The sequence below is a fragment of the Schistocerca cancellata genome, chromosome 6 (assembly GCF_023864275.1).
Source record: "Schistocerca cancellata isolate TAMUIC-IGC-003103 chromosome 6, iqSchCanc2.1, whole genome shotgun sequence".
In the NCBI taxonomy this organism is placed as follows: Eukaryota; Metazoa; Arthropoda; class Insecta; order Orthoptera; family Acrididae; genus Schistocerca; species Schistocerca cancellata.
Genome location: NC_064631.1, coordinates 420834827 through 420854355, shown reverse-complemented (window position 1 = coordinate 420854355; position 19529 = coordinate 420834827). Strand labels below are relative to the sequence as shown.

Here is a 19529-nt window from a genome sequence, read left to right as displayed (position 1 = left end):
ATCACATGTGGTGTGAAGGTGTAGATACTCAGAACAAACAGTATCTTGAGTAAGTCTTAAATGCCAAATTCAAACTCTGAGATGTTCCACACTCCATCTCTACCTAGCACTCATTCATATCTGGGTGAAAGCCATCTGCTTGTTTCTCAGAACTTAAAAATACTAAGAAGTAGTCTACTCCACAACTCTTCTTCTGTAGAATACACTTGAAGGTTGTTGACCATTGCTTCAAGTTTCTGTTCTGCTTACTAACCTAATTTTAGACATTAATCTCATAGACTTCATAATCTTGATTATATTGAGCTACACAGCTGATTATTGTTAATATTAAAAAAAAAAAAAAAAAAAAAAAAGCCACAACTGTATTGATACGCATTTATTGTGTCATAAACAGTTTCATTCAAAAGAACATTGTCAGTTTACGCTGCCAACAGTGTCCCCATGTCCATGATATTGGCACTATTCTAAGGGGATTTCTTATGAGGATTGTTGGGAGTGTAACATGATGATGTTCTTTCTAATGAAATTAGTCATGATGTGATAAATGACTATGATAGTTTCTTACTAATACTATCATAGACTTCAGTCATTGTCTGTTTGCATGGTTCATATCTAAGGTTTTCATATACACTGCAGTTTGATGGAAGGTTCATGCAAGCATTTCAAAATAAATAAATAAAAAAATAAAAAAGAATAGTGGCACAAGGAAATGAGACATTCATTTTCATTAACAGTTTCTTCAACAATGTTTCTGCACCTAAGTCACAGCTATTAAAACTCAGATCTAATCATCCTTCATTGCTCTTTTCTCCACCAAAACATCACTACTGCCACTTGTCCACAGGTAACTCTTGTTATTTACCTTGTGTGAACAGTTCCTGCAGAGAAACATTATGTGCTCCCTTCTTCCCTGCCCCACCAAAAAATTATCAATGCAACTTCCATTCACCAAGCACAAGGGTGAAAAGGTCACTGCACATTAAATTATTTGATAACAGGTGGTGAAATATGGTACCTTATAGCCACCCCTTCAAACAGTGGAGCCAAATCTTAAATAAAATTTGTATAATCTACATGTTCTATACAAATTCTACTGATTTTAAAATGAGCAAGAAAATTTGATACTCAGTGACACAGCATAAAATAATGTGTACAGCAATTTTTTGTTTGGTAAGTTGTAAGAATTCTTTAAATATAAAAGAGAGTGTAAAAACCTGTATGCTATCTGTTTATTTATTTTTTTCTTTTTCAGATCAGTTCAGATCAAATGAGTGAAAGCTGACAGAAAGTGGAAACGTGATGACAAATGTGATATGCAGACATCTGCAATCCTGTGTGATATACCAAAGACTGTATGATAACTTTATGGAGGCAACTAGCTGTAGCCAACATTAATGTGATCTCACTTTTTACTGTTAGAATTATATAATATTTTTATGGGTCATTACAAATGCCACTAAAAGTGTAACAGTGCTATAGATAATGATCCTATTTCATTGTCTTTCCATACAAGTGATCATGAGCAGCAAACTCAAAAGTATGCAGCATTCTCATTTCCATGTTTCAATTTTCATATACAGCAACCTTTCATCAGTCACAAACTGTAAATTCATTTCAGTATTCTCATTTTTAGGAAACACTAGGCATGTTACTTTTATACTGGTCCATCATATGTCACATGATATACTACTTAAGTCATGCATTGTATTCTGCATCAGTCTATAATTATCTGAGAGGAATCTGTTTGTTGATCCACACTTAGGAAACATCATCCTTTCACAAATGGTCCATTAAAAAAAATCACATCTTTGACTCTGTAACAAGAAATTTATCATGAAGTCATAATAATAACATTGACAATGTCTGAATTACACTAAATTTCTCTGCAGAAGTTCAAAGTATTCCCTATATTCTAATTGGCATATGTTCATTATTTTGAAAATTCATGTGCATTTTTCACCTTAGAACTAGCAACGTAGCCAATTGTACTGATAACAACGTCCTGTGTTGGTTTCCAGTGTCTTACAAACTTACAAATGCTGGTATTTGTAACATCCTGTTACACTGGAAATTTTGTATTCTGAATTGAGGTGACAAATGTGCCACAGAATATTATTAATTGACTGCCTCTTTCTATAACGTAAATCAAATAATGTTGATTCTGAAACTGAGCATTTTTGTTGGTGCATCATTATATTCTCAATTCCGTTTCAACTATAATTTTAATCAGGATGGTAACTGATATCATTGTGAACAGTTAAATAAGGATTTGAAACACAATATGACATGTTATGTTATAGAATACTTTAATTTTCTAACAGGAATGAAAACTAAGTCGGAAATATGCTTCTTGGTACATAAAACTGGTTTTTAAACATTTCCTTCAGCACCATGAATTGCAATTTAACCAGTCACTTACATAAGTTATTAATAACCAATGGGTTTATAAGCAAATATTGTGACCATGTATGGGTTGCTGAATGATAGTAATCCATATCAAAGTATCACATCAGCATTAAGGAACTTTAGGCATGTACTTCGCTCAAATTATGAACATAAAGTACAAATGTAACATAGAAAAATGTTATATATGTTTTGTTATGTTAAAGAACGATCATCAGAGTATTATCATGGAATACTGGTAACTTGGATGCCCTTTGCATCCTTAAAGGACTATTCTTTTGTATGTCTGGTATGAATATTCACATATTAAAATGAGAAAGGGAAATCTTCAAAACTGTAAATATGTGTTGTGTAAATAGTAATGAAAAAGAAAAATGTGAATAATTGTTATTTATATTTTATTAAGTGTAGTTCATTCTGCAAATATTAATGCTGAAAAACAGCTTTTTTATTTTATTACATAATAAAAAAGGAAAATGGATCTGTTTGACTATGGTCTTAAAGCTGCTGCCACATACAGAAGCCCCTGTCTCATCAGCATATCATTAAATGCAAACAGGATCTTTAGATCCCAGTCATGTTATACCGTAGCTTTGGAAGATCATTTGAATGGAATGGATAGTGTCTCATACAATGGTTTTAAGATGAACAACAACACAATTAAAACAAGTGTAATGGAGTGTAACAAAATCAAAGCAGGAGACACTGACAAAAGTTGATTATACAATGAAAGTAGAAAATGAGTTTTGCTGATTGGACAGCAGAATAACTGACAATGGCATATGTAAAAATAATATAAAATGAAAACTGGTAACTGTGAGAATAGTGTTTCTGAAAAACAGACATTTGTCATTGTTAAAGTTAAATTTCAGTGTTAGGGAGTATTTGTCTGGAGCATAGCATTATATGGCAGTGAAATTTCAATAATAAGTATTAACAAACAAATGTGAATACAAGCTTTTTTTAATATGCTGTTATACAAGAATGCTGAAGATTACATGGGTAGATTGAGTAACTAATGAAGAGGTACTGAATCGAATAGAGAGAAGCCAGCATTATGGCACAATTTAATTAAAGAAGTGATAAGTTGGTGGTATTCATTCCATGCATCAAACAAATTAATTTGGCAATAGGGGGAAGTGTTTATGGAGGAGAGGGGGTAAAAACTAGGAGACCAATGCTTCACTGTAGTAAGAAGGTTCAAGTGGATTTGGGTTTCAATACCTACGCACAGATGAAGGGGTTTGAATGAGACAGACTAGCTTGAAGAGCTATGGCAAACCAGTCCTTGGACTGATGATGAAAATAACAACAACAGCTGTAGGTGTGTATGTTCTGGAGAAGATTACAAGTTTGAAAGCTTGATTTCAATACTTGTAGTGTTGTTTGCATGCCCACCTACTACTCAACACGTACTTTATACAGTGAGTGGTTGCCTTTCCTCATACCATAGTTGGTATCCTCAGAAAAAGTTCATCCAGTTTTCAGAACTAATTGCAGAGCTACAAGTGCTCAACATCTTTCCAGTTTAACATACATATTATGGACTGAAGTTTGTGGTACAGGAAACATTGGGAGTGGTAAGTGGCTTGGGGTTGTGGAGACATAAATACTTATGAAGCTTAAAACATTTATTAATGACACAATCAAGTAAATCAGAGTGCATGAGCATAACAAAAAAAAACATAAGAAAATATTACTTGTGCTCAAATTCAACAAATACACATGAACTTAATATTTTACACATAATGCCTACCAGACAAAATTCCTGGTCCTTAAAATAAATGTACAGGAGAGAACAAGGTAAATCAACAAGCCTACGACTGAGTAACTTTACAGACTGGAAGGAATGATAACAGAACTGGGTAGCTGTAGTCTGTAATCTTACCCTCTAACTCATCAACATTAAATTTCTCTGTTTCTAAAAGTTTCAAAAGCTTCAAGAGGTGTAAGGTATACAAAAGAAAAACTTTTTTCTTATATTCATTTTATCTTCTTGTTGTTGGCTGCAATTATTGCATCTAGGGGTACATTCTTAAGGCTGAATTTTTGATTTTATAGGTTATTGTTGAACTGATTAAGTGATGGAATTCTTTCTGATGCTAAGAATATCTTCTTATTTTATCCCATTCCTTTATACCACACTGACGTCACAATCTCCATTTCCATAAAACCTTCAATTACATTGTTGCAGACAAAATTAAAAAACACGTGCACTTCCATCACAGGCACACCCACTACTACTACCAGCCGGCCGTAGTGGCCGTGTGGTTCTAGGCGCTACAGTCTGGAACCGAGCGATCGCTACGGTCGCAGGTTCGAATCCTGCTTTGGGCATGGATATGTGTGATGTCCTTAGGTTAGTTAGGTTTAATTAGTTCTAAGTTCTAGGCAACTGATGACCTCAGAAGTTAAGTCGCATAGTGCTCAGAGCCTTTTGAACAATTTTTTTACTACCATTCTGAGATACTCACAATATTCCGAAGAGTTTACAAGGCAAAGGAGTTTACAAACGTTCTTGACAAAAGAAGAAATATCACCAAGATATAACATTATTTTATAAATGAATTCAGAAATAAGTTTAATAATTAGCATTAGATTGTGCAATTAATAATATGAATTTTAAATAAGCTAGATATTTTGTAATTTCAAATATTTATAAACAAAGAGTAATTTTAACTGTACGTACAGAGTACTAACAAATCAGTTTCTTTTTATACATTTTAGACTGAAATATGATACACTGTATACAAAATCAAATGAAATTCTTTCAGTGAAATAGCCGAGAGTGTTCACCTATACCAGATTCAGGATTAATCTTGGTATCGTCTACTTCTATATATATATATAAAAAGGGTATGTTAGAAAAGTGTGTCCCATTAGAAGTCGAGACAGCATAAGAAGATCCCTGACAGCTTGCAGCACTGCTGCCAGCTTTCAACTGTGAAGTGCAAATGGTGGCAGGTGAAAAGAGCTGTAACAACAATGAGGCATTGCCATAGAGATGTTCACAAAATCATGCAACATGACAGGTTGAGGCAGGTGAGCAAAGCTGTTTCATTGCAGCTGTCAGGGATCAAGTTATGCTTATTCAGCTATAGGCACAAGTTCAATATACGATTCGGAAATAAAATACAAATGAGAAATGACGCAAAAACACCAAAAGCTACATTAATTCTGCCAAACAACTAATGGGAGCACAAAACAGACAACTTAAACCACATAGAAAGAGGTGAGATCGACAAGTCCAGCAAAATCAAATGCTAAGCCAACTGATTAGACATAAGATCACACATTTAAACACAACAATAATACAATACATATCCCCATGGTGCCATTCGCATAAATCTCCAACAACTGACAGCCTCCATACCTGACTGGTCAGTGTGGTTGACTACCATGCGGGGGACACAGATTTGATTCCTCACATGACTGGGGTTTTTATCCATCTAGGGACTGAGTGTTGTGTTGTCCTCATAATTATTTCATCTTCATTGTTGGGTAAGTCACCAAAGTGGAAAGAACAACAATGGAACAAGGAAGCTAGGCACAAGTTCAGGATACAATTCACAAATGAAGTACAAACAAGAACTAACACAAAAATACCTAAAGCTAATTTTAATTCTGCCAAACACGTAAAGGCAGAACAAAACAGACAAATTAAACCATACAGAAAAAGGCCTACACTATGCTGGAATATGGACGAGATATACAAGTGCAGCAAAATCAATCACTAAGTGAACTGATTAGACATAAGGAGATAGCACATTTAAAAACAAATTAACAATAACATAAGAACACACCCCCAGGGCCCAATTCACATAAATTTTCAACAACTGACTGCCTCCATAGCTGAGTGGTCAGAGTGGTTGACTACCATGCGGGGGACCTGGGCTTAATTCCCCGCCTGGTCAGAGTTTTTATTGACCTATGGGCTGGTTGATGTGGTGTCCTCATCATCATTTCATTATCACCAACACACAAGTTGCTGAAGTGGAATCAAACAAAAGGACTTGCTCTAGGCAGCTGAACAACCCCTCATGGGGTCTCATGGCCAAAAATGCCAAACCATCTTTTTTAACAACTGAAATGTGCTGCAGCTGAACACACTTAGGCCTTACTGCAGCCCCAGTATTAGGACAACAGTAAACATGAAAACACACAACCCTCCAACAGCTAGGTGAATGTGAATCACAATCAGAATGAAAGTGACTGCACAACCAGCACTTTCGTCAAGCACCACTTTCACAGCACAGTTCATGTGCATCACCTCCCAAGAGCACACACTGTGGGTGTACCATCAGCATGATCTCCCCAGGAATGAAGATGCCAGTCACTGTCTGCCCACCCAGAATAGGATCTTTTGTCTGCACAATGATAACAAGTTCTGTTAGCTGCTAGCTCAGGGTCAGACCCAACCAGAATGTCTCACTGCTGGCCACATGAACTAGCAGCATACAGCTCACACCCATCTCTGTTACTCCCTTGTTTTGCTTCCACAGTAGTTCTCTACTGCTTGAGTGTGGCAGCACTTTTGACAGGCCACTGCACAAAAGGTGACCAGCCAAAAGCAACCACTGGGCATACACATTGTGTAGGGTGGGATTTCAGTGTGCCATAATTCACAGCACAATTTTAGGATGGGTTCCCTGTTTATCAGTGGTTGTGTTTGAATCCTGACAGACATTTGAAGACAAGAGAGAAATAATAGGCTGTGGGCTTGAGAAAGTAATTTAGAAAGTCCTGGGGAGTATAAATTAGTTTGGACTGATCCGGCAACTTTATTATCAAAACAACAGCATCTGAATATCAAAGAAGGCTAACAACAGTTTCTTATAGATATATCTCCACCAAGTTCCCTCATGAAACAACAATCTGTGTTCTTTCCTACTGCTGTATTTATTTACATGCATGGCTCATGGGTGAGTGAGAACCTTGCTAATGGGCTTCAATTGGGAGGATTGCTTGTTAAAGGTTTTGAGGGTAATTATATTGTGTATATGTGGTGAGTATGTGTATAATGTTGTGTCATGTTTGTTGATGATGACAGAAAGAAGACAGTGGATGCCAGTGTCAGCACATAGTCTAGACCTGAACATGACCACCATAGGCGCACAAACCATAAAATTCTTGTAAGGCAGACAGATTATCATCAACAGTGTCACATGCACTCACTCCATGAGGCAATGCAGAGAAGTTTGGAATTCATATTGTGATTTTTGTGTAGATTCTGGAGGTCAAGAACTGTATGCCACCTCCTCTTCTCCTGTTGCTGGCTAAACATAGTGGTGTAATTTTGTTTCGTGGAATAAAGCCATGTGATAATTTTGATACTAATTGATACAAATAGGCTATGCACTCATCTCTGTCACCTATACAAAACATTTAAAGACACCTGATATGCTTACTGCCTCAGGTCTCAACTAGAAAGGCTTGTGGCAGGCTGTGTGCACCAAGAGAAATGAGCAAAAGGGTTCCTGTGCAGGGCATACCATTTGCAAAGAAATCACGCATAATCAACCAAAACGTATACTTGTAAATGTAATGTTTAATTTGAGATTGTGGCTTATGGCCTCCTCCTATTCAAGAGATGTTGTGTGATCTAAAAGTTATCATGACAAAGCAACTATACTCAGCTTTTGAATGTAGTTATGTTATCAACAAGACATTTATTCTCTTTGCATGATTATCATGGAGTTGTTAACTCGCTATTCATATTCAGTAGATAATAGTGGAGGGTAGCTGCCCTAGCAACATACCTATTAATTAGTTACATGTTCCATAGGTCATATGAATAATTCTTTTATTGAAATGATGTAGAACAAGTTAGTTTGTAGCATATGTATAAACGTTTTGCATTAACATTAATGGACACTATTTTTTTTAGCCCTGCTCATGAAAGTATACTTAAAAATTAGGTTTATTTTTATTTTTATTTAGTTATTTATTTTACTGGCTACCAGTTTCTAAACAGAAATTCATCCATGGGAAAGGAATTGTCCATGAGAAATGATTTTAGATTAGGTTTAAAACTTGGCTTTGCTACCTGTCAGACATTTTATGTTATTAGGCAGATTATCAAAAACTTTTGTTGCTGTATACTGAACTTTTTTCTGAATCACTGACAGCTTTAATAATGGACAGTAAAGGCCATGTGGATGTGACTACTCTTCTCAAATTGTGATGGACTATTTATGATGAATTTCATTTGTGACTCTCTGTATTGTGATGGTGCAGTCAAAATGTCTAACTCCTTGAAGAGGGTGAACACATATTATTCTTACTGCATGCTTTTTTGCAATCAATATTTTCTTTCTAAGTGATAAGTTACACCAAAAGATTATTCCATAAGACATTATTGAGCAGAAATACACAGAATATATAAGGAGATTGATTCGTCTGTTACCAAGTCTAGCAATTACACAAATAGCAAAAGTAGCCTAACTTAATATTTGAGAAGCTCAGTAATATGCTTCTTCCATTTCAAGTTTTCATCAATATGTACACATAAAAATTTAGAGCATTCTATCCTATTTACTGACTCCTTTTCATGTGCTACATCAGTTGCTGCTATTATACTGTTTGTTGTACAGAACTGAACATAGTGCATTTTCTCAAAATTTCACTGTTTCCATATAGAGTTTTGTCTCCTCTAGGAATGGTTTTTCATTTTTGTCAACATTTGCCTTTTCCCTTTGGAGACAATAAAGCAGTATCACTAAGACGACTTGTAACACCAGATTTTCCCATATCAACAACAGAGGCAATGTCGCTTATAGTCATAGAAGTATGTTCATGAAAAGCAACTATTTTTCCCGCTTCTTAGGTGTAATGTCCATTTTAACAAAATGACAAAGATTTTTCTGTCGAAAACAGAGAAATAACACACACTGCTGCTACAAATACAAGTGTTCAACTGAACTGGTGGGTATATACAGTTATTGTCCATAATCAGGGAGACAATAGCTCGCTAAGAGCCCAACAACTGGGCAAATAAAACTAGTTTTAGTCAACCAATTCCAGTTCCTTTTAAAATATGAGTTTCTCCCAGTTAATTTGTACATTACTGTATTTATGTTTGTACTTATTGAAGGTGATTTGTAACTGGTTAAGCCGTGATGTCTAACAGGAATGCTAAGAAAAAATACTATTAAGTTACAAAAATTAATATTTAGGTACTCGCAAGACTATGAGGCCTTGTAAATGTTATTACCCAGGAGGAGGAATAATTTGCTAGGCACACTGCTACCTTAACCAACTGAATACTTGCCAGTCGATGTATATATATGTAAATAGTAGTTGTAAGGATTATCACTTATGAGACAACTATTTTAGACTCAACAGAAAGGGGAGATGCTCTCACTACACAAAATTATGATTGAAAAATATTATTAGTGTTACTCATATCAAGGCTATTTAGATATTAAGGTAAGGGAGTAAGCAGGCTTCATATGAGTACTCTTCTCTGAAAACAAATGATAAGTATGTAAAAAACGCGAATTACTGGTCAGAGTTGTTGTTTGAGAATATTTTATGATCAATGATGTAGTACAGTCCATTTCCTTCGAAGCTTAAAATTCTTACTATCAGTTTATATTGATTGCAAACAATTTAAATGATCCTTTATTACTTTTAGTGTCTTTCAGTTTTAAAATCATATTGACTTAACAAAAAGTGGTCACAATGCATAGCTGATTAATGTTTTCTCGTGGTACTGAAATATGTGCTCTGCTTAGTGCAGAGCAGTATTTTGGAAGTGGATAGATGTTGCATCAGATGATGACCAGGGGTATCGGAATCAAAGGCATGGCGCAAACGATGTCATTCATCTGCGTTAGGACCTACCCTTGTACTCAGCTTCTTAACAGAAGATCATCATCTGGAACAAAAGGCATGAATCATCTGTGCAGTATGCCTGGCATCTCAAAAAGTTACCCCAGTCAGTACAGGGTTTTCCATGTGCATGAAATAATTATAAAACATAATTAAAAATATTTAGTGCATGACCCTTGCAGAACATACATAAAGAGAGTCATTGTTGATGCACCGTTAATGTTCTACATACACAGAAAAAATTATTTATAGTTTACATCAAATCTATTCATTTTTTTCGCGGGATATATCTGAATCTTTTACTATAAGTGCATCACTTCGTTGTTTTGTATTGTTACAGTTCGTTATAAACGACTTCATTCACTCAAGTTTACATTTTTATTAACGCCTTAGAATTAACAGTATGAGTATCTCTGCTAGATAACCCATAATTTCTTAATCACAGTTCAAGTCAATAATGACGGCGCTCAAAGTAGAGTTACCAACAGTTAGAACTAACGTCACGCCATGTATAGCGGTTAGCTCAGGTCAGGAGGCAATTGTCTCCTGCTCATCAGCCGTGCGGAATTCCAAGTGAGTGCTTGTGATGTGTCTGTAAGGAGCCGTTACTCACAAAGAGGCCAGTTTTCATTATTCTGCATGACACCAGATCTAGTTAGCGAGTCGCTAAGTTGATCTCAAGGTAAGTACAGAACCCAACGCTTAGCATATGTCAACATTTCGTCTGTCACCCACACACTCCCACACTGTACTATTCCATTTGTACCGTTGAATGTTCACAGTGTACATGCCCATCACTGTCCTATCCTTCTACCTATTTACTAACATATTAAACTCTTGAAGTAGTAATTATTTCAACACAGTATATCATAACTTTATTAATAGTCTATGCTATCCTGATTTTCAACACAGATTCCAAGATTTTCAGTATAGTACAACTAGATAATTTGTTCACAAAATAAATATATCTCAGTGTAGAAAACTTACCTATTGACAGTACGATAGATATATTTACATTCATTTATCATCTTCCTATGTGTGATTATGGACTGACACATCTGATATTGTTTCAGGAAGGTAACATAATTACGTAGGTCGCGAAACATTGTCTATTACTGGGTAAAATTGAATCTTTGTACAGAGTCACACACCAAATCAAAAGCAGAATTAAAAGAAAACAAGAAAAGAAATAAAGCAAACACTCAGAGCTGAGTAGAATACATATTCATACCTATAATTCGTGAAAAATCAAAGAAGAGTACTCATATGAAGCCTGCTTACTCCCTTACCTTAATATCTAAATAGCCTTGATATGAGTAACACTAATAATATTTTTCAACCATAATTTTGTGTAGTGAGAGCATCTCCCCTTTCTGTTGAGTCTAAAATAGTTGTCTCATAAGTGATAATCCTTACAACTACTATTTACATATGTATACATCGACTGGCAAGTATTCAGTTGGTTAAGGTAGCAGTGTGCCTAGCAAATTATTCCTCCTCCTGGGTAATAACATTTACAAGGCCTCATAGTCTTGCGAGTACCTAAATATTAATTTTTGTAACTTAATAGTATTTTTTCTTAGCATTCCTGTTAGACATCATGGCTTAACCAGTCACAAATCACCTTCAATAATTACAAACATAAACACAGTAACGTACAAATTAACTGGGAGAAGCTCATATTTTAAAAGGAACTGGAATTGGTTGACTAAAACTAGTTTTATTTGCCCAGTTGTTGGGCTCTTGGCGAGCTATTGTCTCCCTGATTATGGACAACAACTGTATATATCCACCAGTTCAGTTGAACACTTGTATTTGTAGCAGCAGTGTGTGTTATTTCTCTGTTTTCGACAGAAAAATCTTTGTCATTTTGTTAAAATGGACATTACACCTAAGAAGTGGGAAAAATAGTTGCTTTTCATGAACATACTTCTATGACTATAAGAGACATTGCCTCTGTTGTTGATATGGAAAAATCTGGTGTTACAAGTCGTCTTAGTGATACTGCTTTATTGTCTCCAAAGGGAAAAGGCAAATGTTGACAAAAACGAAAAACCATTCCTAGAAGAGACAAAACTCTATATGGAAAGAGTGAAAGTCATCCTCACAGGACAAGTAAGAACCTGAAACAGATTTATTAGTTACTAGAGTTGAAACTGACTCTTCAACAGTATGGCATAAGCTCTTGGTTATAGGTGAGAGGCACTAAAGCCAATAAAGAAGCAGTTATTAACACCCGACAAAAAGAAAAAAACGTTTGGCATGGGCCAAAATATATAGATCTTGGACCTCTAATGACTAGAAATATGTAATTTTCAGTGATGAGTTACATTTTATTGTTCAGTGTCAAAGAGCAAGGGTCGTCAGGCAAAGCACCTATGAGGCAGTGAGGACTGAGTATCCTGAACAGAATTTAAAATACTCTCCCAAATCAATGTTTTGAGGTTTCTTCACTGCTAGTGGTCCTGGGGCACTAGTTCCTCTTGACAAGATGATGAATTCGACCAAATACATGGAAATCGTTAGCCACATGATTACTACAGACCTTTGCAGATTATGGAAAAACATTAGCACATGATCTGGCCCCATATCACATTTCTAAAGCAGTTATGAAGTTCATGGAAGAAAACAATATTAATATGCTTCAGTGGCCTGACATTTCATTTGATTTCCAGTAAATGTGCTAAAAGTGTGGTTTCATGTGGATGAAATACGAAACAGTTGCTCTAACCTGGTTGATTCTATGACACAACATGTTCAGACTTGACATCTAAGCTTCTGTCGTTTTTTTTAAGGCACATTGACGATCCTCTAACCAAACAAATTCTGAACCTGCCTTCAGTAATAGCGCCAATGGACTGCCAACATCCAAAAATCCATTTACGAATCTTCAGTAATAATTTACAATTCCAAGGAATGATTGAAGTTTTTACATTGACTCAGGAACAGAAAATTCAAGTATAGCCTTAACCAATCTCTGGTGTGTCTGAACCCCATCTTTACTAATTATGTGACCAAGGTAAGCCACCTCTTCCAACACTTTTCTGTAGTCAGCGTTAAATTTGCTGCTCTCAATCTCAGGAATACTTCCCGTGAGTGTTGTATGTGCTGTTCCATGTCACTCGCATAGACGATTCTATCATCAAGATATACCAAGCATTGACTTGGTTTAAATCCTCTAATAAATCCGTCTAATAATTTATGAAACATCTCAGGTGCGATCTTTAATCCGAAAGGCATCCTCTTGTATTGACAACAAACTCACAGCAAAGAAAATGCTGTTTTGGGCCGATCCTCCACAGCGACTTCTAGCTGATGGTAGCCACTCCTTCAGAACATCGTTGAAATTACTTCCATTGGCCCAAATAGTCTATCGGCTCTGTAATGTTTGGCAAAGGGTAGGCATCCGTTATAGTATTAGCTTCCAAATGTTGACAATCGCAAAAACAACTTATACTTCTGTGATCCATCTACTGATTTCTTGGGCACGGCGACAGTTCTGCCCCCCCCCCCCCCCCCCCCCCCCCCGTGGCCTATTATTCTCCTCAGTAACTCCATCCTTCAGCTGCTGATACATCAATTCTTCCTAAATCAGCTGTAAGCACCTCAGGAGTTTGTATGATTTAAGGTAAACAGGTGATTCGTTTCCTAATGGTACTCAGTGATGCATAATATGCTTAGTGGTGATGGCCCTTTTGGAAAAAACAAAGTTCCAAAGGTAACTCCTCCATCCATTCCCCATAACTTCCCTTTAGGTGTTTTGTCTTCCTCATAATGTAGGTTCAAGAGTGTTTGACGAGTGTCCATGGCTGACACCTCTTGTGTCCCACTCGTTCACCTCCAGAAGATCCACATTAGCGATCAACAATGCATTTGTTAACTATAAATGCTCAGCGCTGAAAGTATCCACAAATACAGATACTGTTTTCTCATCATTTATCTCTTGTATACACACAACTCTTCTCTTTGCTAAGCAACCTGCCTGATCCAATACTTCATTTACTTACACCAGTTGCACCACACTCAGTATTCCTACCAGTAAGCTAAACCCAACGCTAACATTTCCTGCTACCATTAGATACGCAATTATGTGAACTGAGTCTTAGTGTAATTGGTTGCAGTTTCAGTGGTTTGCATTTGCTGTAGACTCACCTGGTGACAGCTCTACACTAGCAGCAGTTTCACCCAACTGAAACATTTTCCCCATCAAGCTCTACCATATGCTGCTGAAGATCGATTTGACACAATGCAAATACAAAAAATCCAACCACAGAACCATATCATGGCCTTCACTCACAGGTGGTACAATCTCCACCATTGTTTGAAGTGAACCGTACCTAGGCAAGAATCTATGTCCACCAATCCCAATGGCGCAACATCTTTATCCCTCTTCAACGCAATCTATAACGTGTTGGGTTCCATTGCTTAGCTTCCACCAGATCCCCACTGGCAACCAGCACATGCACCCCTGTGTCCAACAATATCCTGCAATTCCTGTTTCCTGCTATTCCTCTGACTCCACAGCCCACCTCTACATATGACTTTGGAGCATCTAATTCTACTACGAGTGATAGTAGGTAGACTTGGGTTCCCTTTGGCGTTTAACGTCTGGTTCTTTCCCAGTCCCCTACCTCTGAAACTACTATGACCTCTACTTCTACTTCCAATGTCCCAAGGTTGGCGACATTGCCTCCTCATACACCCTATTTGTCCACACCTATAACAACCTTATGTTGGTTGAGAACACTGTCTGTCTGACCTGCACTCTAGCTGACATGTCAAATTCTTCACTTTCAATGCTATTCAGACAGCTGTGTAAGGCAGTCGGACCCCCTGTCCATACTCTTGTTGACATCTCTGAAGGTCTCTTACAAGAGCGTCAAGCGCCCTCTGCTCAGTCTCTCGTAAAATCACCTCGTTCACTATAGCACTCTGGCCCAGTATGTAAGTACACCCATTGGTCTTCCTTATATCTTCACCATATTCTTAAGATGTTCTAGAAACATTTGCATATCCTCAGTTGATTTACTACCAACAAAAGGAGCAACTGAACTTGCAGCTGACAAATCTGCACCTTGCCATGGCGATTGCAGTTGCACTAGACAACCTAATTCCTTATTAATTGCTGTCAACTGCACTAATCTTTCCGATAATATGCGAACTGTCTCCAGTTCTGACACGCCTTGTGTCTCTGACTCTGCAGAAGCCTTGTCCTTCCAAACACTGTTTTCGAAGTACCAATAATCAAAATACACAAAAAATAAAATTATTAATCTATTTCTTATGTCTAACCATTAATCATTTCGACTCTCAGCACTACCTAGATACTGATCCTTTACTCGATGCTGAATGACCTTCTAAGTTGCACTATGTATATATAACAAGTACTGGCCAATTGTGAGACACATTACCTCTGAAGTGCGACAAATCCTTCTAAGTTACGCTATGTATATCTAACAAGTACTGGACAATTGTGAGACACATTACCTGTGAAGTGTGACAAAAGTGCCGACTCTTTACTTATAACAGAATTAACCTTACAAAAAGCATGATGGTAAATCTTTTCCATGACTAAAACACTCAAGAACAATTAAATTGCCTTGACTCACCATACCATTGGCTGTAAGTTCAGACGTTTCTCTAACAAGGCGACATCAGTTTCCTGATACCAGTCAAATACGACTACAACCAGTAGACACATACTAAATTCTTCTGCAATTGCTGGTATTGAAATGCTTCCCTCTTATTCTGCTTAGGTGCTGCTGTGTCAACTATTTCCACACCTCACATGACTAGCTCACCTTGCAAGGTGCTATGACTGTGTTCTGCTGCACCCCTGCAGCTGGCTCTCCTGTGAACTAAATCCTACTCTGCATGTGGTTTGTGTGCTACACCACCGATGTGCCAGGTTGAAGATATCCCTTTGGTAATAGACAGTGTCCTGCTGCGCAAAGAAGTCCATAACTGCTTGCTGCACGTACTCGTTCGACAGTAATCGTCGACCCTTCAAGACATTTTTTAAGGTACTGAAGGCATGGTAATCACATGGGAAGAGATAAGGACTATAGGGTGGATGCTCAAGTGTCCCTCACTTGACTTGGCGTAATTCCTGTGTTACAACACTTGTGGCATAGGAACATGCATAATCATGAAGCACCCCCCTCACATATCATTTCACAATGGTGGTTTTCAACAGACATGTATCCTTCATTCACTGATATACGCCTACCGGTGTTTGTTGTTTGGCTGTCAAGAAAAGAATAACAGCACGTTGGTCCTGTTTGGATGCATTTGGTAATCATGTTGCAATAGTTCACATTACTGCATGCTCATCTGAAAGACATGAACACCACACTAATCCCTTGCCTACAAGCAGTAATAATATATCCACATCAGAGACAAGCTACATTGCCTATGTGAGGCAGCAATGCCCTCAAATTGAAGCATTTTGATCACTCTTTATATGTGTGCATCCTTGTCCAGGGCATGGGCTAGCTTCGCCCTGGGTTAGAGTGGTATGTATAGCATATGTCCTGGTGGTGTACAGACACAACTGGAAGGCAGGTTGCTTACTCAGTGAATGGCGACTCAGCAGATGCTGCCATTGTGGTAGTAGTTGGCACACTTGATACGGCTCTGCTGCTGGCTAGTGGCAGCCAGCATGTCTTCTAAAGTAGCAGCTGATGACAACATCACCCAGAGTCAAACTCTGTATCCTTGACTAGCGAGCAGCAGTATGTGGCTAGTGGTTCCCATTCGCATGGAGCCAGCTAATTGTCCATTCGTGCCTTGGCATACCTTGGCCCATGAGGCAGCTGCAGGTTGCACTGTGGGCAGTCTGCCAGATTTGATGGTGGATTTTTGGATGCTTTACAAGTATGATGTCACCTGGCACAGAGTAGCCCAGCTATACTGATTATAAATGCATCAGTAAGAATTTGTTGGGTTTGCAGTGGGTACTAGAATACAGCAGAATAAATAACATAGCCCTGCCTAGCTGATGACACACTTAGCTCCACTAAGGTTTAAATACAGCTGCTTGGTGCAGAACATGTACACTATTGTGAGCTGGGAAGGTCATATGGAAATTTGCCAAACTGGGTGCAGTCTCCAAGGCCCAGCTGTAATCATGCAGAAGGTGGTCAGTGTGGAAGCAGGCACAGGGTAGAGGCTTGCTGTGTCAGCATGTTCATTTTCCATGGCTGCTAGTGCTCACGATATGGCGCTGGGTGCTAGTTTTTGCCTTTGCTGATACATTTCCTTCACTCTAGAAAAAACAGCTCCACTGGATTCCTGTCGGCGACTTAGGGGAAATAGAATCATTAATGTGTTATAAGTGGTTTTATACTTCATGTTATCCATCTTGAGTCAATAGTAAACACTATTGAACAACTATCACACTTTTCTCGACATTCAGTTCACTGGCTCACAACACAGAGTTTTTAGTTCCTAATTTCACTATTTTTCTTCAACTCTTTTTCTTTCAGTCCAGTTAGTAGCTGTGTTTTTGCACCTTATGGGAAGAAGGATGGATCTCAATATGGTATCCTATAAGTATAACCTTGGTACTCTACCCACTTAATTTTGCATGCTGAACCTACTAACTTTTTTCCTGAGTTCATTGGGACTGTTCACTAAAAGCCTCTCCATAAGTGTATCTCATACTAAAATGCGAATTGCACACATTCTCATAACATATACAAATCGTAACTCTAATAACTATTAAAAAATTCTCGTACATCTCATTAACTAATGCCCTGCTCTAAACTACACAAACAATATGATGCACTCTCTGGTGGTCTAAATCAAAAGCCAGGCACTTCTTGACCTTTGTGAATTCATTTACATTAACCTACTCTGTTGCCTTATCACTTTGATGGAGCAAATAAAGAAAACTGTTTCAAAAAGAAGGGAGTCAGTGATAGCTACTCTATGGTCGCTTTTTCAGGTGTATTGACATGGGAAAAACACAAATTTTCTTTGGCTCAATCAACCTATTCATCTTCATAACAAAGAATCACTAAAGAAAGCTTCACGCGCACAATACTTCATCATCTTCTGTAATACAACATAATCACAACCCTATCTCATTATCAGAGTAGTATCACCTCATAATCAATCCCATTCATCATAAGAAACCTTAATACCTCGACTCACAGTTACCTTTCAACTCAACAACATAGTCCAGTGCCCAACTCATACACCGCAAACTTACTTCTTGGGTCACAATTGCTTTTCAGCTACACTCTTGTGGCGTTAGTGCACCTTTGATGCTTTGTCATGTTTCTTAATACCCAATTTGTATTCCTGTAATATGAATTATTTACTGGAGAGACATATTATAGGTGGATTTCTTGCTATTATGGTCACTGTATCTTGATGAACCTGGAATGATTTAATGGATCATCTAGCATCAGTGTGGTATCTCAGCAAACTGCTGCTCTGAGTCAGTGTTGCATGATATAAAGACTGGAAATCCTAACCATCTAATATTGTTGCGACATTTGGATCATGTTCTACTTTGTCAATGTTGTAACACTGTTTGCTACTACCTTATCATCTGGGAATTAAATAGTATTCACTAGCTGTAGTCTTGGTGGTCGTCCTACCATAATAATATCTTATTTTCTTGTACACACTTTATTAAATATTCAAAATATTGCACTACAACATATCATTTTTTCCTAAATTACACACGTGAAGTTTCTGCTATTCACACTGCTACAGTATGTATTGCACGTAATAGAAGTTCAACCTAAAAGTTTATTTACTTAAAAACAAACTTCATTTGTTCCCTGTTCCGTCTTCTTCACAAGTTACATCAGAGACACTAATATTGACTACTAAATTCCTAATTTATTAGTAACAACAGTCCATACTCGTAATTAACTATTATTTATATCAACCTAAGCGTTCTCGATATCCATAGCCTTCCTCACTTTAACCTCAAGCTCTCTTTGCATGGCTAGTGTAATGCACTTTCTTTCAGCATAACCAGCAACCTACATCATGTGATTCAGTACATGAAGCTGAGTCTCATGGTAAATTACACTATGTGCATACCACAGGTGCAAATGATTCACCCCATGGGCCCTTACCAGATACTGCGACTAAATCTAAACACGACATGGTGAAAAATAGAATGGCGGGATTTCAAGAATACACAGATACAATGATCTCATGAGTAAAAATTCAAAATATGAGCTGCTATTTACGTCTTTTGCTGTCGTCCAAGTCGAATCAACATTGCAAATTCTATCCGCCTCTGTTATAAGAATCAAGTGAGGTATCTT

General features: G+C 37.4%; 1 protein-coding gene across 2 annotated transcripts in view; it reads left to right on the top strand.

The window, feature by feature from the left end:
- The window catches only part of LOC126190823 (integrin alpha-PS4-like), a 175916-nt gene extending 174141 nt beyond the window's left edge, over positions 1–1775 (top strand). For both annotated transcript variants that reach the window (XM_049931393.1, XM_049931392.1), the window contains exon 24: positions 1253–1775. In XM_049931393.1, the coding sequence (XP_049787350.1) occupies positions 1253–1282 (30 nt within the window). In that variant the 3' untranslated portion in view covers positions 1283–1775. The remainder of the gene's footprint in view (positions 1–1252) is intronic.
- Positions 1776–19529: the final 17754 nt, after the last annotated feature.